This window comes from Rhyacophila brunnea, unplaced genomic scaffold (genome assembly GCF_057557595.1).
Source record: "Rhyacophila brunnea isolate RB1 unplaced genomic scaffold, BYU_Rbru_1.0 scaffold_18, whole genome shotgun sequence".
Taxonomy (NCBI): domain Eukaryota; kingdom Metazoa; phylum Arthropoda; class Insecta; order Trichoptera; family Rhyacophilidae; genus Rhyacophila; species Rhyacophila brunnea.
In genome coordinates, this window is record NW_028232837.1 from 19,008,744 (window position 1) to 19,035,245 (window position 26,502).

Genomic DNA, 26,502 nt, shown 5'->3' on the forward strand with positions numbered 1-26,502 from the left:
TCGCGTCTTTGTCCGATTACCTCGCATAAAATTAGATCAAATTATATTTATTTGTGTTAATATAATATGTACTAGTAATAAATAAATAGACAGATAATAATATAAATAAATATTTTTGGAATATATTACTTACACCATTTTTACACCGAGTGCAAAGCTATGAAGTTATACTCTACTTATATCGGTGTTATAACAATCATTTTCTCAATAAAACAATATAATATGATACCTACTTAATAAGTATTAACTATTTTTTGTTAAATATATTTGTTTATTTATCCAATTTTCAGAGGTTATCTTATAACTTAAATTTTGCGTCGAAATATCAAAGAAATAAAAGCGGTTATCGACTAGTTTTTTTATACTTATCTGTTTTATCATAATATTTAACTAATGACGGCGTCGGCTTATAATGCCGTGGGTCTCAGATTCAATTCCTGAGTATGGCAAATACACATATCGTTTTTTAATTTGTGTTTGGAGTCAGAGTACGGACCTAATAGGTTGAGCAAGTGTTTAACATCCATTTCTCGTAAAAAATAATTTGTTAATTAGGCCATAGGCTTATTAGGATCGGGCATGGTCAAAAAAAAGATAAACTACGTTGCTTATTTATTTCCCTTGAAAATAGAATGCTAAAACATGAATTATTGTGCATGACATATTGTGACCATTTACAATCAAAATATTACTTCGCAAGACGCTATCCAATCGTGTGTCAGATTTATTAGTCATGCATATTTATAACAATCATCAATATTTTGTCCCAGCATGAAAATGATAACAGAAAACCATAATACGAATGTGTTTAGTCGACGAAAAATCAATCTTTAAGATTACAGTCGTACTTTTGCAACGCCGAATCACTTTCTGACTAATGTATAGCCTTAAATAGGTACTTACCTGTATAATTACATGTTTTCTTTGTTATATTATATCATTTGTATCTATCATGGTTAGGGATTACAATACCGAATGAAAATATCAATACCGGTTTTTCGGTATTTTTATTGAATACCGGTATTCGTTAAAACATAAAAAACAGAAGTAGGTACTTATCAGTAAATATAGCTATTAAAATCTCGTTACCTGTTACAAAATTACCTGCCTACCTATATTTATTATGTTGACATTTAAAAACATGTATTGATCATAATATTGTAGAACTAGTGATTTTTACAAATAATTTGCATATATTGATAATTTGAACTAACGCCCTCAAAAAGGCTAGTTCATTAAGCTTAGTGTAAATAAGTGCGGCTGCAGGAAAAGCTTCTTCAATTAAACGCTTGTTCAGTCATTAAAAATTATATCTAGAATAATTGTACATTTGTCACGGATGTTTTCTATTTCGAAATAATAGTATGTTAACTTATCGCGACAATTTTATAAATAGATATATTTGATGGATTTTGTTTTATTATTATTTCACATCTGTTGGATTCAGACAATATATTTGCATTTTAGCAACACATAACTTATACTTACACTCAATTTAATAGGCATTAGGTACAGTACAAAGTAATGAACAAAATAACATTAAATTCATTTTCAAAAATAAACGAGTGTGGTTCCGAAATCCGAAAATTCCGGTATTTTGGATTTTTAAAACCGGTACTGCGGTATTAATAAATACTGGAATACTGGTTTTGAAATACCGGTATTGCAATCCCTAATCATGGGAATATAGGTCAGTACTACACAATACATTATGTTATTTTTCGGTGTATTAAACTCAAAATTAATAATGTATGGTATTTATACAACACGCCCACGGTGGCTGTGCTGCTTAAGCGTTGGACTATCACGTCGTGGGTCCTAGGTTCGAATCCTGGGTCAGGCAAGTACACATATTGTTTTTCAATTTGTGTGCGAGTCAGGGTCAGGGTATGGACCTAATATGTTGAGCAAGTGGCTGACATCCATTTCTCGTAAAAAACAAAAATCTGTTAATACAAACCTCTACTCTGTGGAGGCCCATATATGATCCTATTAGGATCGGATATGGTCGAAAAAAAAATACAAACTATTATAAATTTTATTGATAAATAATTATAAAACAACTGTAATATTATTAACACAGCACGTATATCTGATAGATAATACAGATTGTCCTTTTCAGAAAATGATCACACCTCTATGGTTCCTCCCTTACCTTGCCGCTTTATCTATGAATTGCAGGATCGAAAGCCTGAGTCAAATTCACATTGATTTTATAACCAATAATTGTCGTATACCTATGTTGATTTATTTTTTTGGTAGGTATATGATAAAACTGAAATTTTATCGTAGTAGATTCAATGTGCTGAGATTTTGAATCCTCCCACATGTGGATGTCCATAATATGTTTAGTATTAGAGCGGAAAATGTGCGTTACTTAGGTATGGCAGAAAAAATAAATGTGCCCCTTTCCTAATACAACACAAATTCTCTTATGTACATATAAATATGTCAGCACATACAACGTATCTAAATCGTACTATAGTAATCTCAATTAATAGATGTGCCCACAGAACAGATTAATAAATATAATTCAGATACGCTATACCCCATACACTACATTTTGAAGCAGGGTTTTGAATGTGTGAGTAGAGTTGGGTTTCGGGAATTCTCGAAAATTTTTCGAGATTTTCAATTCCGAATCACGAGAATTGAAATTTTTAACATTTCGGGAACTCCCGGATCTCGGGAATCTTTTCTCGGGATTCGAGATTTCTTTATTATCATATATTAATTGAAAAAAACGGTTATATATATGAAGAAAGCGGACAGAAAACACTAAACTTTCAAGGACTGATCGGGACATTTAACACAATTAAGCAAACGTCGACTCAAAATGAGCGCAATTTTGCAACATCAAGGAATTTTGTGTCTCAAAAGCGTACGCGAATATCAGACGCAGCGATTGACAGTCTGTTTTTTTAAATACTATTTTAATAAGTAATGTTTTGAATTATTTTTGTTTTCCTACTTCTATTTTGTTTGTCTTCTTACATAATTAAAAAAAAATATATTTTTTGGAATTTGTCAGTTTTTACACTGATTTTAGGATTTTAGGTTTTTTTTAAATTTCCCGAATTCTCGAGAATTCTTTTCTGGAAATCCCGAATCTCGAGAATTCAAAATTTCATCATTTCGGGAATTCTCGAATCTCGAGATTGAGATTTTCTCGGGAAATATCCAACTCTATGTGTGAGTGTTCTACGAAAATGAAACACACATTATAGACGTGCAATAGTGTGTGTTGAAACTTTCAAATACACCAATATTGAATGAGCCGCAGTGCATACACCGAGAGAAATTGTCAGAACGAAAGACAAGCTTAGAATGATGTATTGTTGACATGTGTTTAAGTTTATCCCATATTCTTCCACATTCGAGATCGGTTGCCTGTTACTCCACACCCGTTAGTTATTTTAGTTCCCATTAATTCTGTGTTGACGAAAACTGAACGGAAATACGCCATGCGCCGCAAAGCCAGAGTGTGCGTCAGGTAAGTCGGGAAGTGAATAAGTGATTTTTCCATGGATTGATCGCATGGAAACAGTGACAAGATCACTAATGTCCCATACCTACGTATGCTCTAGTGAAGGCGCCATTTCATGTTGTCGGTACACGGCATCTAGTTTTGTTGAGCTACATATTCCTTGTTCATTATTGATAATAATTTGTGGTGTGAATGTGTGTTTGGAGGAAGAACCCAAAATGTTGAGCTAATGGCTAATAAGCATTCCTCATTAAACAAATCTGCAGTGGCGGCTCGACGACTTTCTAGGTGTTGGGGTTTAGCCATTAATTATTAAATATTCATAATATCTACATACTTTCTCATACTATACATTACGTACCGAGCTACTTATAATAATACGACTTTACTAATGAGGAAATGAGTATTTTTTCAAAATAAATAGTATGATTATCTGAGTCGTAAGGTACTTAATCACATCTAAAAAGCGTGCTTAAAATTATCAACTTAATTAATAAGTAATAATAATTGTTATAGACTTAACATTATCAGTTTTGTACAACACATACAGCAAGCGTTTTTACTCACCTAGGGGTTATTTGATTCGCTCCCCAGTATGCGTATACTAACGCTAACGCATTAACATCCTTTATAGGACGAGATTTGGATGGGACTGAGTGACCTCGATCAGCGGAAAATAGACGCTATAGCTTTCTTAATTTGTACATACGTGTCACTGTGAAATAGGGCGTATTTAATTTATTTAATTATATTAATACATCGTAATCATCATAATGTTATGTTGTAATATAAGTATTTGCAATCATTGATCTATTTATTTGTATAATAATACTAAATATCAGCCTATTTAAAATTGCGACAGTTTTAGATGAATAAAATAAATTAAATAGTTCATGTAATTATGTAATTAAGTATGAATATTATGACAATGATAAAAATATCGAACGTGTATCGGATGTGGGGATGGTCCCTATGAACCCTTAAGGTAGAGCTGCCCCTGCAAATCTGTTAAGAAACCTATTCAGGAGACGGCAAAGATACACATATGTACAGCCAATTAAAAAAATATTAATGTACTTAGATGAATTTCTCGAAAAATGACAAACTAAATTCAATCAAAAACTTTTATTCATTTGAAATCGATAAATAAGCACATCCTACATAGTAATATTAAACACTTGTTATTATGCATACGATAATACTCTACAAATTAAATAAATTGTTTCACGCCATAACTAGTATTCTAAGGTTAGTTAATATTCTATAACAATCATTTTGCCATTATTCCCTTAACATATTTTCTAGGATTCATACAAATTTACACTGCCTCGAGGAAACAAAGTAAATGTTAAACCGATTGAATCGTTTAACCATAACTCAATCATGTATTAAAATACTTGCTAGTTTGCATCAATCACAAGCATCACTAAGTGAAAGAAACATCAATTTATGACACGTAGCTATATAAACACATATGTATTACTTACATTATTATGATTATTTTTGTTATTAAAGATCCATTTGGTCATTTAAAAATAAACGGTGCAATTTTTCCGTGAAATATTACACTCAAACGGATGCCACAGGCAAAAAATGCTTTAGAAACACTAGTTTAATTTTTTAAAGCATTTTATTATAGTAAATAAGGCTATTAAAAATTAATTGATGAATATTAGTCCTACAATCAAACTTTGATCAGGATCCGAAATAGCGAACAAATTGTATGAATTACCTGAAAAGGTTTTAATTGAGTATTGCTACATGTATACTTGAGTCATTTGCTTCAATATGATAGTATATGAAACCAGAGTCCCCACGAGTGAATACACGAAGCTGTAGTCAACGACGAAGAAATTGTGAGCCACGATGTTGAGATCGCGCTGGATTAGCAGCCGCAAGAACCTCTCCAGGAGATCAGCTTCTTCGCTTTCTGAAAACAAACATTATCCGCGTCAGATCATAATAAATTATATTACCACGTTTTCTTTCATTTCCTATGTTAGCGAAAACTATGGCGGATGCCTACTTAATGATTAATGATTTTTTCGTTACATAAGACTATGGGGATTGGTTATATTATAAATGTAACGGGTTTAATGTTATACTACCCTTTTGACTTCTAGACCAATCGTCGATTTGGTGTTTTATGCAGATGCTACAATTTGTTTTTCGTATAGTTAGTTTAATACACCCGTATAGATTGTTCTCTGTGGAGGCCCATATGATCCTATCAGGATCGGACATGGTCGAAAAAAAAAAAAAAAAAAATAGATTACAGTTATTGACCAATACGCCATATACCTCCATACAGCCAGCATATTTTCATGTATGGTATTAAAGATTTTACGTGCTTATAAAAACTTTTATAATATGTTGACACCAGATGAAGGTCTCCCACGGGAGACTACCTTAAAGGGACTGACCGAACAATCGACTGTCCCAGAACCCACAGCCTACTTCCACTCAACAAACTTAACAAACATAACAGCCTGCTTCCACCCGGAACGAATTGATGCACCTCAGCCTGCATCCATCCTTCGCGGTTCTCGCAACCCTCGGCCGAGCGGAGCCCGCCTCCCCTCTAATCCTAACTTTCACATTCACGTTCCCTCCAAAATTCAAACAGAGTCAGAGAGACGCAAAACTACCAAAAACGGCCACACGAGATAGCGCTGCCACTAGACAATCCGGCGGTAAAATAGGAAGGTTCACAAATACAAATGGTTCACAACCAACAGACCAACAACGGCTCCATGACGCCGCGTATCCCACATTTTGATGCGCGCGGAATGCTCTTTGTTGCCTCAGACGTCGAGACGTCGAACAGCCAGCATCTCCAGCAGAAAACGAATAAAAACGAAATTTCTCAAAACAATGTGATTTCTCGGCTTAAAAAAATCCTCGACCAGCATTGTCAGCTCAGTGTTTTTCCTGTTAGATCTAAAGAATAGCTCTCGAAGGAATTAGTTAAATTTCTCGGTAAGAAATATTTGACCAGAACAAATTTGTCGGTGATAGACCAAGATTAACCTGATGATGGGCAACCACCAATAAGTGATGGCACGAGAAGAAAAGGCTTATTTAAATCTTTAACAATGAAAATGGAGCAGTTGCACTAGACGTTTTAGGTGTTAAAAAGAGGTTTGGCTTACCTAATTCAGAGACAACCAACAATTTGTTTACGGTGACGATTGTTCTTGAGTTTTGTGATTGCATTATTTCACAAGATGTCGTATAGCAAACCACTATCACGAGCTGATGAATGCACCATCCAGCTAAATTCCAAATGGTCACCATCCTCTGAAATATCATTATCGTAAATTGTTATTGTTCTTCTTGCTATTTATCCAGACAATTTTACAGCCGACACTTGTCTTATGAATTAGTAGCTAATGATTAAAATCACCACCTAACTTGACAACGACTTGAGATAATTTTTCGTAAACCTACATAATATAATTATGAGGACGCAATTGCTTTTGTGATTCGTCTACGTGAGACGATAAATAGTTCGAAGCATTCATAAAATTATTAAAAAATATAGTATATACAGAAATCTAAAAATTTTTTTTTTCATAATATCGATTTAGATGTCACAAAACAAACGCTGTGAAAATCAACAATGTAAAAATCAGTAATGTCTCGTGGGGGTAGCCAGGTCATGCATTGTTTAGAGACAGCTAATTAAAGCAGAATTTATGAATATTATTATAGGTACTACATCTTTGATAATGGATTTCATGTAGGTATCTACGTGATTTTTTTTCGGCGTTAATGACTTAATATTAAGTTCTGATTAAAAAATTCTCTATTATTGTAAATCACCAACAAATTTAGTCAAAATATAAATAATAACTCATTTGAATGAATTCGTGGATTTATTTAGAAAATTAAAGTTAATTTTTTATCATAGGGAGGGGGGTGCTCAAAATCAATCAGTGCGTTGGACATCTACGTCACAGAACGGGCCACTAGCAATGACTAACACTACCATCGAAGTTTACAGTCTCGTGTCACGGACTGACTATTATAGTGGGCCTTGTTGTAATATGTGCATACAGAATCGGAATTAAATATAGGTGTTTAAATTAATTAATTAGTTAGTTACCTGACTTGTATTTCCCAACCTGTCTAGTAATATGGAAATATTTATAGCAGACAATACTCCCACAAAAGTGTTTATCGACGATATTAGAATCTGAAAATATTACCTTGATAAAATTAATATTCCACATTTAACATTACTAAGCTAGAGAAACAATATAAAAAATATATACTCATATTACTATATTATTGATAACTAATGCGAATTTTTTGTAACGGCAGTGTTGCCAACCGTACTATAGTTATAGTATTTGTACTATAATTTTAGTCCGCGTACTATGTACGATATGTATTTTTATCTTAATTTAAATTAAATAAAATTTAAAAAATACGCCAAAAGTACTAAAAATATTCGATATTTCCGTACTATAAATTGGTGCAAAGTACCTACAATAATTTTGTAATAGAAGAGAATTTGGCGAGCCGAGAAAAAAAAGTTGCTAGAAAGGGGTAAAAAAAGCCCTCGACTTTGATTTTAGGCCTTGTCCAAATGGCGCGTTTTCCAGGTACATGTGACCTCATTGAGTCGTCTACATGCACTCGCGGCAAGACACGTGCCATGTAGACATGGCCTAAGGTTTTTTTTTAATTCGCCGGTAGGCATTTTTGGTCGGAAGATGTATCTACAGAAAAAGGTCCTTGGAATTTCTGTGAGAAACAAAAAACCTATACATTTTCAACAGATGACCACTCGTACTTGGACCACGTGACAAAAAGATGGCAACACTGCATACCAGTTAGTGGTAACCTGTGGCCCACTTGGATTCGCTTTTTATGCTGATAGTCAATATACATTGAAATTGACTGAAATACATACAATGAAGGTCCATACTCCATTATCCATATGCTCGGTCTATATGGTAATTCACTTTCTTTATTGTGTACTCACCAGTAATCCATAGCATTTGTTCATATCATCAATAACGTCAGCCAGTTTGTTGTAGATCGCCAACCATTTTGCTATTTCCTGAACAGTAGTTTTTGATTCTACTTGAAAAGGGGTTGAAATATCTCCATAATCTTTGTAGCTCCACATCATGCTCAAAATACCTCCCTTCAAATTAAAATCAACGGTATGATCGATGTCACTATTGTTTGTCTCAGCCGTTCTTTTGATCTTAATATTTTTAAGGTGGTGATTTAACAATTCGAATCTTCTCGATATAACACACATCTCGATAGAAAAAGCAATCACTCCTAAATCAATAACACAAGACAGATAATAAAGACAGGCTTGATGCATCGGACTTGCAGGCCACGAAATGAATAACATAACATTAAAACAATGTATCATAAAGTAAAATGAATGCAGTAATATAACGCCCAATTTGAAGTATTTAAAAAGATCGCTGTCCATTTTCAACGAGTTGTCTATGTCTCGCAGGGCGCGAAAAATTTTCAAACTTATCTCAGGACATATTAGAACATTTTGAATTCCCGCTATAAAACAACCGATGGCTGCCGATGAATACTGCAAGACAGTCGTGACCCTCAGGGGCATTGGGATGTCTACTTCTGTTATGGCGACGGCATTGTTTGCGTAGCACGACCAGATCATCGCTAAGACCACCGAGTAAATGGTGACCAGCGAAAACGTCTTGTATATTTTGTTGATGGTTACGATCTTGCCTTTGGACCATCCCAGTTTTTGTAGACCGAATATTTTTAAAACGACTCCATTGAACTTGATTAAGAAAACACTGTCGCGTTTTTCTGTCATTGTTGAAACTGTGACGACATTGGAGTCTTTCCGATTATTGATAATCATATCAGGACTTATTTCAGGTTTTACGAATATCACGTTAGTCTCATACGGTTTCATGTTGTCTGTGTATTTAATTGTCTGCTGAAACCATAAAACTAAAAGCACATAGCAATTAAAATTGACATAAAGTCAATTTTTCTAATATTATATTGTATATTATAATGCAAAGGTACAAATACAAGGGAAAGTCTGTCAATAATGTTCTACTTAATCGTTTCTAATATGTACGTATTATAAATATGGTGACCATGCGTGCTTTATTAGAGTTTCTCAATAATCTACCGCGAACGATTTAGAAGTGTGTCGCAAAATATTGTCGGGTACAGTAGTGGTCAATCAATGGTTCTAAAAGGTCACCTTTTATATCCCTTGACCAGGAATTACGAGCACTCTTCAAACAATGCATCGACTCGAAAGAATTAATTAGCTATCATTTTGAGAGATGTAAAAGCTGATTATATAACGATAACGAAAAATAACCTAATAATACTCGGTATTCATCGGTTTAGTAAAAATGATTATTTGATGGCACCATAAAGGTTGATTTATTTTTTATTAACTATATAATATTGGTGGACCTGTAAAATAGGTTAAATTTATAATTGTATATATTATCATGTTTCTTTAATATTTACATAAACACATGCTGTCTTTTTTACTCTCTTGTTATATTAGTTGTTATTTGTAATTAGGATATTTTTATAATTTTGTATTTATTATGTATTATGGCGCATTGGCCAATCGCTGTAATGCCGTAATACTCTTTTTCTAAATAAATAAAATAAATAAATAACTTGGTTACAATTGGGTGAGGCTATAAGAAGGTTTAATTTTCGAGCGTGGAGACATGTGCGGTAAACTTAAATACGTGTATATTATTTTAATAATATATTAATATTATAATATTATTATTAATACAAATACGCCAATATTTGAGCATCAAACGTTTTTAATTTTTAACCGTGCATGTCAATTGATTTTTTTTATATTTAAAGATAGGTTCACTTTTCTATCCAGTCTATTAATTTTCGTTTTGGGGAATTTTGTTTCCCTCCATAGCCCTTTTATTATTTTTGTCCCCACGAAAATGTGGTCACCGGAATTATGGATTTTATAAAATTATAACATCATATAAATTAAAAATTATATGGAACATCAAACGTTTGAATATTAAAATGCTTTATTACCTTTATATTATTATTAATTTATTATCTACTTTATTTAAAAACTATATAGACCTATTTTCATATAATTATTCAAACTTGCGAATACAGATAGGTATATAATACATGCATTATAATTGCCTCCTTATAGAAAATCCATACTTTGATTCTATAATTTCCAATGCCTGTTAAATGTTGGGATTTCTTTTGAGATTATCGAAGGATTTCAATATATGCAACCTACACTCACTGTTTCTGGATTAACCATAATACTAAAGCTAATGTCATGTGCATAGATATAGTAATGCAACCAATCTGGGTGATTTTATACAAAAATGCTACTAAATAAAATAATTTAAGCCAAGGAGGATCCTAAGAATCGATATTTTGAACACATTGCACTACCCGCTATTTTTATTTTTTCAAATGGGACGAACCGTTCTACGACCATGCCGATGGCATGGTATAATTATTGCATTTTCAATCAATCCCTGATTCGGTCTTGGTTTTATTGAAGAATTCAGAACAACATTTTTGGTGGTTATAAGAAAAAAAAATGAAAACCGCAATAAAAAAAAAATCACCCTTGAAATGGCCTGGCAACATCGGCATTATAATATATCGTTGTGACCCCTAGAACCTATTCCAATTGTCAGAATGCATTCCGCATAATATTATGTATACGAAAAGTCTATGGGATCCTGCACTAATTCTAAGGTAGCACGGGTCTCCCACTGATACAAGCAGGGAACTCAGAAATAATGTATTATCTGTTCTGTGGACACAGGCCTTGCATGTCATAGAATCCCGAGAGGGGCGGGACCAACACGTTGAGAGAAATCATCCAACGAATTAATTGAATCAAATGTATGAATTTTGATAAAATCTAGCATTTTTCTGCCATCAATATTATTTTCGTACCCTATCTGGCATATTTTGGCAACACTGTTCAAGAGTATGGGATGGGAAAAACTGATTTCTGGACAAATACCTACTGTTGAAAAATATTTTCAATAATTAATTATGTTTACTTGATGAATCTTGACCGCCATGGTGTTCATTATGTACAAGGGCACATAATAATAAATAGCTAACGAATGATGAACTTTGGAAAACTTTGTGGTCTTCATCGATTTCTCTGGTATTTTCATAATATGGAAAATAGCAATCAATTAAGTATTAACTTCGATCATTGATCGCTTGGCAGCTGTCAATCTTTTGTAAATTGTGAACATTTATTATTATCGTATCTCACTTCAAAATAACACAAACTGACAAAAAATACTAACAATAACTGCCTGATCAAATATAAATTTTAATTTACAAATTGATAGTAATGACCATATTAAATATTTTTTTTAAATTTTTATACTCGAGATATTATCATAATAAACACACTAAAGTGATAATATTATAAAAACTTTATAATTATTACGCACCAACACAGGGGTGTCTAACTGATTTCTGACCAGGGGCACAATATTTTTATTATTTTCCGACTGCCTTTCTACAGGGCATGCTTACTTTCCACTCTCTTGAATCTCGTAGGTCACTTCTGCTCTTGAAACATTTTTGCCTGTTATCGCGAAGGATGGTTTCCAATCCTGGTGTCCTAAAGAATTTGAATTTACATGCGCCTGTCAATTAGATACGTAGTCGCAGCCATGATTTATTCTGGATCGGAACCGTTTTCTCGTGTCCTGCGTATCAGACACCATTAGCGAGGGGTGCAAGACTAGTAAATGCACTCCCCAAAGACGTACACATTTTTAGTGACGTGCTATGTATTTTGTATTCGAAATTTTATTTTTCTGTGTAAAATTGTACTTATGTTTTTTTTTTTATTTTACCACGTTCTTATTAGCTCGTATTATTGTTTGTCCAGTACAGATTTTACCACGTCTTTACTAGCTCGTATTCTTGTTTGTCCAGTACTAATTTTTTCTTGTGTGTCCAGTACATTTTTTTTCTTGTTTTTCCAAGATTTGTATTTTAAGATTGAAGATTTTTAACTAACTCCCCGACTAGCTAGACATTTGAAAATTTTAGAATATATCAGAACACGACGACAATGCATTCTTTTAATTCTTTTGGCCATCTTTAAGCAGAATTGAATTCATTTTCAGTTAATTCTGTTTTGTATGGATGGTTATTATTGTTGGTTGTTAAGGGGGTCCTAGCAACTAAATTATTAATATATACGTGCGTTACTATGGAAATCAATATGAAATGTAAAAATGACATTTTAGTATTCTATATTTATTCAGTATTTCTATCAAGTACAATAAAAAGTTTTTATTAATACATAGAATTGTCAAGTTTATATGATTCAACAGAAAATTTAAAAACGTGGTATATAGAAAGTTCTTTTTATCTTGTAATTATTTATATATATTCTCTTCAGAGGGTAATATTTGTTATAACGTAAATCTCATGTTGTGAACGTCTCCAATTTAGATTTGTTATTTCCACATTGTTTTGTTTTCTTAATAAATAAATAAATAAATTAAATATATAATTAAAAAGGAAGCGTCGGGCAATGGGATATTGAAGTATAATTATATAATATTTTTATAAATAAATTTTTAAAGAATACGTTAATGTTTCTAAGCCAAGATCTGCCTAAAAATCAAGACTCAAAGGTCTCCAGCTCCGGGCTCGATCTCGGTGAAGTCACAATATACAGTTGAACCTAGGATTGCGAGTAACATTGTACACGAGTGTTTTGCAAGGCGAGAAATTTTTTAAATAAATTTTAATTTGATAAACGAAAAAGGTTTTGCAATACGAGCAACATTTTGCAGAAAAGCACCACCCGAGTGTCTGCACCCTAAGGTTGCAGCAGTGCGGGAGATTTGTCTGTGAGCTGCTGCATCAGCCTGGCGGAATCTTTGTAGAATCTCCTGACTGCCGAACACACACTGGATGAACTTGCTCATTTGTCGAGCAGGGCCGCTCACCTTTATTTTTTGATTGATTGTTTACGTTGCCAAGGTTACAACACCCTATCCCTGTTATCATGGCCTCCAAAAGGGGGGGGACTGACAGGGAGCCCGGGCTCAGAAATCATCAAATCATATTATATTAATCACTTGATATGCTATCACCGCACTGTAGGAATATTATGTATAACTATTGTGAGAGTATAATTTGTTTCCTTTCACGACCCGATTAAAATAAATATTTCCTTCGGTTTTTCAAATTAAGAATTTGCGTTTATACGTTTATGTTTAAGTTTAATATTATGTCTTCTCCAAGTCTCGCTATTTTAACACATTTTCAAAATAGGTACGTTTTATCTCGTGTGTTACTAATAATCCAAGGCAATCCTACATAATATAATAAATGTTTTAATAATTATTATAACACTTTTTTATCATACAAGCACAACTATTTGAAGGAGCGCCGTAACGCAGACTACTTCGTTGTTTATACTATAAGGGTACTTACAGGGGTAGTCAACCTGGTCCCTACCGCCCACTAGTGGGCTTTCCAGCTTTCATGGTGGGCGGTAGGAGTTTTAAAAACATTTTTATTATGTTTTCATAAAATTCCCACTGAAAATTTCAATTTGAGAAAATATACTATTTATATCGCCCTCGCATAAGTATCCAAATATGTGGAAAATGAAATTCAGTTTATTGATACCTTTCCCTACCTCATATCTTGTGGAATCAGGCTTTAGTGCTGTTAATCATATTATGACCAAAGAAAGAAACCGCCAGAATATTTCCGAAAGAGGTTTGTTGACAAAAATTGAGCCAGATATCCAGTATTTAGTTTCGGAGCATCAGCCTCAGGGATCTCATTAATAATTTAATTAATTAAATGTAATTTCATCAGAATTCATGCTTCTATGTATGCAAAAGCAAAGTATAAATAAAAAGATAGATTTAACTAGAGTAAGTTGTTTTATAAAGATGTATTCTGCCAAATTTAGCGAAAGTCTGACACAAAGTATTTGGTAAGTAATTATTATTATTTGCTTTAACTTGCTGTAACTCTGCTTCATAAATTTTATAAAGTAAAGTTACTTCCCTATTTTATAAATCACCATTACTGAGGAACCGGTTAGAAAATTTGACTACTAATAGAGATACAAAAGTGGGCGGTAGGTATAACGAGGTTGACTACCCTGGTTATAGTATTTGGAACAGAAAAATACAAGCAAATATGACGTATACATAATATTATATTGGGCGATACGATTAAGCATTATAAACTTTAGTTTATCATATAAATATTGGTCAATTGTGGCTAAAATTTTTCACAATATATACATATAATATTATATTAATTTGACATTAATGATCATCGACAGTGTGCCCCTAACATTACAAAAATTTACTCAGTATTTTTAACGAAAATATTAATAATTAGTTTTAGTTTTTTTATTATCAATATTGTGCAGTGGGCCGGTGTTGGGAACCTCATCGTGAACATAAGAGAAAAATCTATAAACTAGCCGCGTTTATGTCAATGTTTTTCTCCAACACCGTATAGTACAAAACGGGCAATCATTTTTATTATTTATTTATAAATTAATAGGTATAAAGTATTTCTTACTTGTTTGGTTGAAGCAGTTTTATCTCCCCTCAGTTGAAGTTCAAGTGGCAACTTGTGTGCATCGTATTCTATAAATTATTTTAAAAGAAGATTGTATTATAAGAAAAGTTTATTGTGTTTTCTAACAAACAATAATATAATTCTCGGGTTATGCCAAAATATCAGCCTCGAAGTGTAAAAAGTAAGTTGTATATTTTTTTACCTTCAATATTAATTAAATATGCACAGATTGTGGTAAATAAAAACATACTCTTCCAGAATGTGACAGAATATTTTATAATATGTATTCTTATTGTTTAATGACTACATATTATAACAGTAGCGAAGGGTGGAGGTAGGCTGTTAAGATACACCATAAATAGTGCACATTAAACTTTTTTTGTCATACGTATTTGTTTTTATTGAACTAAGACTACAATTTACAGATGTTGATTAATTTTTAAAAATCAATTAAACCCTGCCTAAACCAAACCATAATAATATTGATATGATTTGGGCGATACGACAAAATTGTGTAGACTTTTTCATTCATACTTATTTGTTTTCGTTGGATTAAGAATACATATTACCTACACGTCATATTTTATATTATGGTTGGTTCATTTTTTTAAATTCAATACTAAACTATAATAGATGAAAAATATTGTTCTATCTATAAAATGTCCAAGTTATGAATAATTTAATTGCATAATTTTAGATATTTTATAGATAGACGAGTATTTTTTGACTATTATTTATTATGGCTTGGTTTCGCAGGGTTTAATTGAATTTTATAAACTAACCAACACCGTCCTGTAAATGGTAGCCTTACTTCAATGAAAACAAATACGTATGACTGACAAAGTTCAGTATGCACTATTTATGGCTGATCTTAACAGCCTACATCCACCCTTGCCCACTGACATATAGGTACTACGTCTATCAACACAATATTATTTTCGGTCGATAGTTTTCCAAAAATATTGAAATCTACTCGATTTTTTGTTATACACGTACTACAGTGGACGGACAAAATAACGAAATTTACTGTGAAATTGTATTATTAACTTATCTTTCTATATATGCCGCTCACAATAATACGCTATTACGGTACAGTTTAACCCTGCGGGAGGTCACTGATTTGTACTTATAAATATAATATAAATTGTTATGTAAATATATGATTGTTTAATTAATTAATTAATTCATTAATTTAGTAATTGCATACAATACAATATCTTCAGACCCTTCAGATGTCCGAGGGCAAAACCATAGTCGCTAAACCTAAATCCTATGGAACAGTACTAAATTCTCATTAAATTATGATTTATAATATTAATTATCACAACTAATATTAACGTGCATTCATTAATAATTATATTAATCATTCATTATTATCATTATCGTAGATAACGCGTTTGTTAAGCACGTGTTGATTGATGTAAGCGTCTTTGTTTTTTATGAGGTTCCCTTTGAAATTAAAACAAACAGTCGTCATAGATCAAGACATTGAATGCAGTTTTGGTGGATGACTTAATGAGGGTCAGACCATAAAACTCAAACAATACAAAGCCTCCGGAATATCGTAAACTATTACCAATATTAGACGCGCGTTTTGTTTACGTGACCGTGACCGTACAAACATAAATATTGAAAATAACATATTCTTTAACACGTGTTTATGTCCCGTTTTTAAAAATTGTACCTTCTTAACCCACTTCCCTTATTTTTGTGTTCCCTGGTTTCATTAAATATAAGTGCCTTACACTACATACTATAATATAACTTCTTATATGTGGTTATATTTCGAATAGTTTCACAACTTTTAAATTATTATATGTTTATTTTTTTTATCTGTGACGTGAGTAATGAATGATATTTATTTTTTTAATAATAACAATTATTTATTATTATCTAGGTATATAATTATTAATTATAGTCGATATGCATGTATTTTAAACTTTGTACAGACGTCATCCCATTGAGATATCAAATGAAGCGGTACAGAAATCAGTTCTCACTGCGTCATCCCATGCTGTTTTCTTTCTCTTCTACGGTGATATTAAAGGAAATTTCAGGCACATTTCACACGGTCGCCAGTTTTGCCACCCTCTCCATATACCTACATTTATAAAAAAATAAAAATTTAGAGGAAATATGAAATAAATGAAAAATATAGTATGGGTAATTGAGAACTTGGAGTAAATCCGAACTATGCCATGTTTCCATGTTCCACCTCTCATCTCCTCTCTTTATCCATCTTAAAATACCCTGCACGAGATTCATGTTTGAAAACATTTTATAGAATTTCATCTCGACTGGGATATTATAGTCATACATCAAAGCTGGGTGCAATTTTGCATCTTTTTTCCATGCGTATAGAATATAGATAGACGATTATATGCCGGGATAGTCACTTCATGCGACTAACCAATATTAATGTAGAAGTGGGACATTTTGGTATTATACCTGCTCCATTTGTTAGGTGAAATTTGTTACACGCAACACTAGCAATTTTTATTAAACTAAAATGTCACGAAGTCGTAAAGGGGTACATTGGTACGACCGCGTTATAAACACCCGAGTTCGTGAGCCGACACAGCAGCCTTTGGTGATTGTCGTAATCACGAAGAGACGTATTACGTGGCTGGGAAATGTTTTCCGGATGCCGCCAAAGAGTGCGACAGTTCGTAACCTTGTGGCACAGCCTCAGGGGTTCTGTCGTCGTGGCCGGCCCTCCCTCACCCTGCAGCGGTGATACAAACGCGATTTACGCGCTGCAGGTTTGCAATGGCAAGAGGTGCAAGAGTTGGTGATGGATCGAGGAAAATGGCACGAACGTGTGATTGCCCTATGCCGCAATGCTGGGTCGTGACAGAGTGAAAGAAGAAGAAAATAAGAAAATGTCGCATTCACGCTATGTGCGGATGTACATTAAATTACATGTTGTGTTTTGTGAATACCAACAAAATCACATCGACATGTTCGACGTGTTTAGATATGCGACGTGGCTTAGCCTTATGATTAATCCATCTCTGGGGCGCACGATAAGTGAAGAAATATCAGTGCAAGCAGATGAAATTGGTCTAATGCAATTAAACATGTGTTGCTTAAAATTTAATTAGTTTTGACAGATATGATCATATATCATATTTTTTGTTAGAATTGTTTCACAAAGTAACAGCAATCGATAAAATTCACTGTTTATTATTAAACATACGTAAATTTCTCTACCGATCATCATTCGGTGCACTTTTATTGTGTATTGTATTATAATATGTACGAGTATTATAATAATGATGAAAAATAGTGAATTGACATTCATTTCAATGCCGCTTATTCTTGTAACATAAAGAGGAGAATTAAAACAATTCTGATAACGAGGTCAAAGCTCATTTTCTTATAGAAAAGGTCATTTTTAATATTTTTTCTTCGGTACTGTTTAATCGTTAAACAATACTGACATAAACATATTTTTCTTTAATTACAATCCGATTTATTCTTATTTATTATATTACATTGGGCAGTAAATCAATTCAAGTGTAATATAATATTATAACATAAAACTACTGTATGGCAATCTCAAAAAATGAATGATAATAAGATAAACTATAACAGCGATGGCAAACCTTTGGCATGCGCAGAAAGTCTGCCAGCATGAGAATAAAACTATTTTAGTGTTTTAATTTAAAGGGCACCTATCAGTAATGGAAAATCGAGTAGGATTCTGAACGGATAATTTTGATGGAACCGGAAAAATCTTTTCGAAACGAAAGGATATTTAAAACAATGTCTCAATTTTTAACTTCGTGGATACTATTTAGACTTTATTACTTATGGATATCAGCTATTTTTTTAATAAAATAAATAACTTTAAAATAAATTTGAAAAACGCATTTTTGTCGAGATTTTCAGACTAAAATGATAAATATTGTTAATTGAGATTTTTGAATATAAATTGACATTTATATTATTATTGATTTTTAATGTCTTGAAAATATACATGAATAGACAATGACGTGATATTGACAATGAAGACGCGAGCTATCTCGCCTGTGGCTTGACAGTACATACAATCTTTGGCGAGTTAACTCGTTCATGGCATTCTCGAAGTTAAATACATATTTGAACGGGTTTCGGGTCTGGACCAGGAACGAAAAAAAAACAAATTACTTAGGTAGGTGAATGGAATATCTAATGACAACCGTGACCGGAAATCAGCGGCACCTGCTAGATTTTATAAAACCCATCCCCTCCCGCCGTCGTAAAAATCAATAATAAAGTAGTATAATTAATTTTTCACACTGGACCTCCCCCAAACCATTTTTTCTGTGAGCGAGCCTGGTATCAATGTGTATCTAGTTTTTGAGTGAGCTTTTCCGAATTCTCGCGGAGCCCTTAATATTTAGATCTCGCGGAACCTCGGTTGAGAATCACTAATCGAAATTTATATAAGTAGGTATCTTACATAACCGATTCTTTAGATACGAGGGTGGGTCAATAATTCCTTAGAAAAAAGCATTAAAACAGTTTTTATTATTTTTTTTTTTTTTATTTCTCAACCTAATCTCCTTGGAGCTCAATACACTTGGTTAGACGTTTCTCAATTTTTTTAAGCCGTCAGAAAAATAAGTTTTCGGAAGGTCCTCAAAATAAGCATTTGTCCGATCGATGACTTCTTCATTTGAAAAAAAACGTTGTCCACTTAGCCATTTTTTTAAGTTTGGGAAAAGGAAAAAGTCACTGAGGGCTAAATCTGGCGAATACGGTGGGTGGTCGACCAATTCGAACTTCAATTCTTCAATTTTAGCCATTGATCGTAAACATGTGTGAACACGGGCATTGTCCTGATGAAAGAGGATTTTTTTCCTGTTTAAATGAGGCCGTTTTTCTTCAATTTCGTTTTTTAGCTGGTCCAATAAAGATGCATAATAATCCCCTGTTATTGTTTTTCCTTTTTCCAAATAGTCAACGAAAATAATTCCACGTGCATCCCAAAATACAGTAGCCATAACTTTACCAGCTGATTTTACGGTTTTCGCCTTCTTTTGACATGGTTCGCCTTTCGCAATCCACTGCTTTGACTGTTCTTTCGTCTCGGGAGTATAGTGGTGTATCCATGTTTCATCTACAGTCACAAAGCGACGAAAAAATTCATCCGGATTGCGTTGCATGAGCGACAACAGGGCTTTAGAGGCCACCACCCTATTGCGTTTATTGTCGACTGTGAGCTAACGCGACACCCATCTTGCAGAAATTTTTTTCATGCCCAATTTGTCATGTAAAATAGAAATGACGCTACCTTTTGAGATCACTGTAACCTCAATTATCTCACTCAACTTTAATCTTCGGTCACTTAACACCATATCGTGGATTTTATTGATCATTTCTGGTGTAGTCACTTCTACAGGACGTCCTGAGCGTGGTTCATCCTTTGTTGATGTACGACCACGTTTAAATTCATTTAACCAGTTATAAATAGTTGCAAGTGAAGGAACAGATGTGCCGTGAACTAAATCCAACTCATTTTTTATTTCCTTTGCTGTTAACCCTTTTATATTAAAATGTTTAATAACAGCTCTAAACTCAATTTTCTCCATTTTTGTAAACAAGCAATTTTTTTTTTAAATGTACGAGAAACACACAACAACCCGACCAATCTGATTGAAACTTCGCAGCATACTGAATCGGTAGTGCCGCTGCATGAAAACAAACCGCTTACAGTACTAGTCGCGCCACCTGTCGGCTTTTCTAAGGACTTATTGACCCACCCTCGTAACATGAATGACCTCACACAATTATTGCTAACATCTTTTTGGTAATAAGTGCATTGCTGGGATATTGTCATTGCAACTGCATTTTATTTTATTTACTCTGATAAATCATTTATGTGATTTCGATAAATTTAATATCAACTTTTACCTAGATACCTCAATAATTTGAGTGTTATCATTGCCATGAATTACGTCTGTACTTACCTTACATTTTTCTGTTTGAAGTTTTAAATTTTCGTGTCATGTTTTAGTGTTTATTTTTATAATCGATTGATAAGTAGGTGTACAGAGTTGATATGCTTTTCGTCAAATTTAAATCTAGTGTGTCATAATTAAATCATCTATGTTTACTCATTTATCAATCTAAGTTCGAATGCACTGGGACCAAACGTTATTTTCATAACCTAGTAGGTAGAGTGATTCCCAACTGAGGGACTATGCACGGCGTGTTAGTGCTTCTGCGATAATTCATAAAAGCTACAACTTGAAACAAATTGGGTTATATAGTGAAAAAATCTTTGGCATGACTTACCGATTACTTCACGACAGTATAGTCACAGCTAGGGAATCCAATCCCGAGCCAAAATTCTGATCCCGGGATTTCGGGATTACAATTTGACAATCCCGGGATCCCGGGACTGGTCCCGGAATTGGCATTTTTTTACATTGTTAATATAAAAAAATTATATTTACAAATAACATTGATAAAATCGGTCAAAAATAAATCTAGTATAATTTAAAGGAACTATTTAAGACATTTATTGTTAACTAGCTGACCCGGCAAACGTTGTTCTGCCATATAAATTATTTCTAGTGAATATTTTGGTTGTTAAATAAAAAATAACGAATGTATTGTAAGTGTGTGGGGATGGGATCTATGACAGAAAGAGGAATGGAGCGCTGTAGACGATGACCGCCGATAAAAACAAAAAACACCAACCATTCATTTTCTCAATTCAAAATGAGTAATGATGCTCATAATAAATGAATTACCTGTGGCGGGATCTCGTTGTTTAATGTTTATGCAATATCCGTCTTGTCCCTTCCAGAAAATTAGCGGATATTGGAGAGCGTCGTATGAACGGTGTGTGTCAGCGATGAACTCCAGATTATTGTTTCTTCTTCGAATCACGATTTCTCGCGTCGATGTGCGGTCGCCAACCATGATTCCAGCAACGTCGTCAACAACAGGCGCATTGAATCGTCGCACGTGCTCTCCAGCTGGTGTTTTATCAGGATTGATGACAATAGCGTGATTATCACTTTGCAATTCGTGCATGTGTGATTTGAAGAATTTCAATAATTCATAGTGCTCATTCAATAGGGCGTCCAGGGGCCCGATTTCCTAACTATCGTCTCGTGTGGCACCAGACGACATGACGTAAGTGTGACGTCAGCCAATACATGCCACCCGCTCGAGCGGTTACGATAGTTAGGAAATCGGACTGCAGTTCGCCGACGATGCGCCTCGCATTAGGCGAATTGAGGTTATTGTAACCGCAACGTGCATCCACACGATTGATGTCCTCACCGCCCATGAAGTAGATTTGTAAAAATTTATGTGGTTCGTTTGGCATTGGCAGCAATGAGCCTACTTTGTGGTACACTTGGCCTTTGATTTTGAACGTAGAATGGAATTGTTGACCATTTGCCGCAGTATTGTGAACTATTTCTGTTGCTCCGAACGAAGTCATTTGGAAGCATGAATTGAATGTGCGAATGGACTTCAGGAACAGGTTTGAATCTGGAACCATGCCGATGAGCAAGCCGTTCAATGGTTCTAGTGGTGTCTCAATTTCTGGTAGTTGCACTTTTCCTGATGTGCAACATATCCCGGCTGACTTATGTTTGAATTTGAGCGCATGACAATGGGAGCATTCTTTGTCCATAGCACCAATCAGCACTCTCGGATGAGCGGAATATTCAATATCTGGCTCGTACTCGAATGCGAGATAAAGGAATGAAGTGGATGTAAATGCTCGATGTACTTGTTGGCGTTGTCGGTCATTTGCTCTGCGTGTGTTAACTACGAACCGGCGCGCTTGGCTCCGTTCCAATTGTCGTTGTTGATTTCGTTCAGCTCGCGCCTCTTGTGATTGAGATGCACGCAATTGCGACATGCTCACACGCACGTTTTCGTTATCTTGTTGGATCTGTTCGTCTGTTCTTTCTGCTCTACTATTTCGCATGTATGTTGCTTTATTCGTTCGACGGCCCAAATGGCCCCCCTTGCGTCTTGCTGGCATTGTTCACTGTAATACATGCACACAAAAATAGATAAATTAAAATAAATCGTACAAAATTTTGCACGCACTGCGTTGTGATATGCCGAATGAAATGTCAAAATGACGCAACGCTTCTCTTGAATTCTTCTCGGACGTATCGCCATCTGTCATTCAACAACATAAATAATTTCATTCTGTTTGAAATACGAACGACGGTTAAATTTGTTCATACAAAAATAATAAAATCACGATTAAAAAATGGGAGGGTGGGGGTAGGAGAGTGAAAATTTGAGGTTATAGGTATTTTTTGATGCCAAATAAAAAAAATACAGAAAAAAAAATTGTCAAAAAAATTAAAGAAATTTTTTTCTGGATAGAGATACCCTAATCACCTAGCGGTATGAAATATACTTGTTGACATATTCTCATACCTAACAAATTTACATTTTAAAAAAATCATAAAGATCGGTCGAGCCGTTTCGGAGGAGTGCGACCACAAACACCGTGACACGAGATTTTTATATATATAGAGATATTGTATACGTTTAATCTTGAAAATACATAAGTTTAATGGAGTAAATAATATTGTAATATAAATAATAATGTGAATTTAATATGAGATTGCTGTTTCTGATAGTAAAGACTTAATGAATGGGCTAGCGAGGTTTAAAATAGTAAAGAAAATCATGGTGTACTTATGGCCTTTCCGCTTCATAAATCTAATTAGTCAGCCAAATATGAAACTGCTGTAAACGTATGAGATCATGGTGGAATTACATTGTTAATAGTGCGAAGCATTGTTTTTTCCAATCTTTCTCATTTTTATTAATTTATGTGAAAAAATTAAATGAATCAGCAACGTAAACATAATATGTATATTATATATCTTATAAATCAAACTTCATTCAAACTCAGTTTATTTCTAATGGTGTTATTAAATGTTGTTATTATTATATTAAATGTTATTAAATGTTGTTATTAAAAGTATTTTTTCTGTTATATTTTCGTTTTTATTTTATTTTTCCATAAAAATAAGCAATATTTTTTTATTGTCAAGTGTGTATTTATTACCCTGTCCAATAACTTTGGATAAAAGGTATGTTAAAATAAATATCCCATCGATGTTTTTGCCTGCGGCGCCAATTTGTGATTAGTGCTTAAGACTGGACAACCTGTAAAACAATAAGAGAGACTACTTAAATGGCTGCTAAGCGGCACTTTGCCTCGGTTTATCACTGCCTAAGTATCTACTGCATTACATGTATAAGTCTGTTATACTTTTCGTATTTCTTATAAAATGTTATTAGATAATTAAGATAATATAAGAAGACATGATCAATGAGTAAGTTTATAACAGACCGAATTCCCAGAGTATTATGTTATATTGTTAAATATTATTGCAAAGATTTTTTATATAAATAAATAAGAGCTATCTTTAGAATAAGTCTTACTGAATAGACTAAGTTAAGATTTATTGTGTAAATTTAATAAGTAGCTATTTTCTCATAATAATATAATATTATGGATGTGTTGTTGCCTTACTGCATAAGGAATGTTTTGAAGTATTAAATAAGAAATCCCTTATGAAATAAAATACTGTATGGATAGAGGGTAATATCGACAATGTATTGTAATGTTCACATGATAAAATCCATAATTTGTGATGTTATGTGCTTATAGGCATATGCGATCTAGATATTCTCATGGTGACACTTACCCTTGTCTGTGCGAATATCTCAAGTAGACCCCTGTGCAATATTAATAATCTATAACATATTGAGCATGTAGTCAATGTAAGGAGGACTTTCGTATCAGACTCCATAGCGCTAAGTTATGTAATTGATTTACAATTACTGTCAATTAATCGAATCTAACAAAGTATTTTAATGAGATAAACTCGTTAATTACTATTGTTGGATAATTATAGCAGCCTGGTTAAACCGTGCTATAACAGTTCTTCGAGTTTCTAAAAAATGTCCCAAGTGTTCCGTCCAACAAAAAATGATTGGAATCACTGACCTAGTATAATATATTATAATACATATCGTAAATATTGACATATTTACATACTTACTTACGTTCATATTGTTATTATTTAATATTAGGAGATCAATTCCATTCACGGTAGGAAAATTGCGCATCACTCAATAATGCGTGTTGCAGTGTGATCATTGATCATCATCAATAATCGTGATAAAATTAGACTCATAGTAAATCATCTGACCTTGGACATGATATGATATTATATACCATAATATATCGGTAAAACGAGGTGAATAGGAACGTTTTCAAATTTCATATTCAATTCAAAGATTTTAAAGCCTATTTTGGATGACTGAAAAGCTAAATTTACTTGTCAAAAGTTGCGTTTTCAATTCAGCAGTATGGTTTGGTGCTGGGAATGCTCATCATTCACTCGGGGAATGGGACGACTGGACTCCGGACAATTGGACGCCGCACTGTCGTAGACACGTAGACAGAACGTAGACGAGGAATTTTAATCAGTTTCTATCTACTACTTCGTAGTTTTAATTCATTTTACTCTTAACATAATGTACTCTTTATTGCGGATTGAGAATTACCATGCCTAAGGCTTTATATAAAATAAAAAACTCTTTTTTCGTTGGAACTTAAACATATGCACGATTAAATCATTATTTACGTCTGCATATTTACATTCTCACCAACTATTAAATCATAATACAATCATTTAAATATAAATAATATTAAATATTTTTTTTAAAGTACTTATAAGTACCTAACGTCTATTTATTTTTGAATTCCGTGGCGTCCAGTTGTCCCGGTGCCAAATCGTCCTAGACCCTTCACTCGCTACGTCATTTTCCTAAAATTATAGTCTGTTCAATAGGAACGGGAAGGGAAAATTGTAAATTTTAATAAAAAAAAAACATGATTAAATATAGAAATATTTATTTGGGAAATAGAAACAGTATCTATTATTTCTTTAATCAGTGGATTAGCTCTAACAAAAGTAGGTATGTACCTATTTAATTGCGTTGAGTTCATTCATTCAAACTTGTTCACGTCTGATGAATGACAAACTGTCACGTTTCCTGTCTTATCGGAATTTCTATAAGACATAAAAATAAATTATCTGCCAAATAACATACATAATGGAATGCAAACAGTAGCATTTTGGAAATTGTAGCACTCTGAATATTTTCCCCGGAAACTGTTCATATTCACCACGTCATTCCTATTCATCCCGTTTTACAGTAGGGTAAACTGGGGCTATTCGGATAATCTCTACTTTTGGCGAGCGACAGATTTTTTAAAGTAGGTATAAGTAGCGGACATGGACGATGATAAAATATTAAGAATTAAGTTGTTATTCTTGATTCTCGGATGTGGATGATTGTCATATTTGTATATATGAACCAATAAATTCTAGTATAGGATATGTGGCCTTTTGAATTAA

The 26,502-nt window shown here is 33.4% G+C and overlaps 1 protein-coding gene across 1 annotated transcript in view; it reads left to right on the forward strand.

Annotated features, from left to right (window-relative positions):
- Window positions 1-15,110: 15,110 nt before the first annotated feature.
- Lsd-1 (lipid storage droplet-1) overlaps window positions 15,111-26,502 on the forward strand; it is a 41,653-nt gene continuing 30,261 nt past the window's right edge. Inside the window, exon 1 of the mRNA XM_085945268.1 lies at window positions 15,111-15,266. Coding sequence (XP_085801394.1) covers window positions 15,236-15,266 — 31 coding nt within the window. The 5' untranslated portion in view covers window positions 15,111-15,235. The remainder of the gene's footprint in view (window positions 15,267-26,502) is intronic.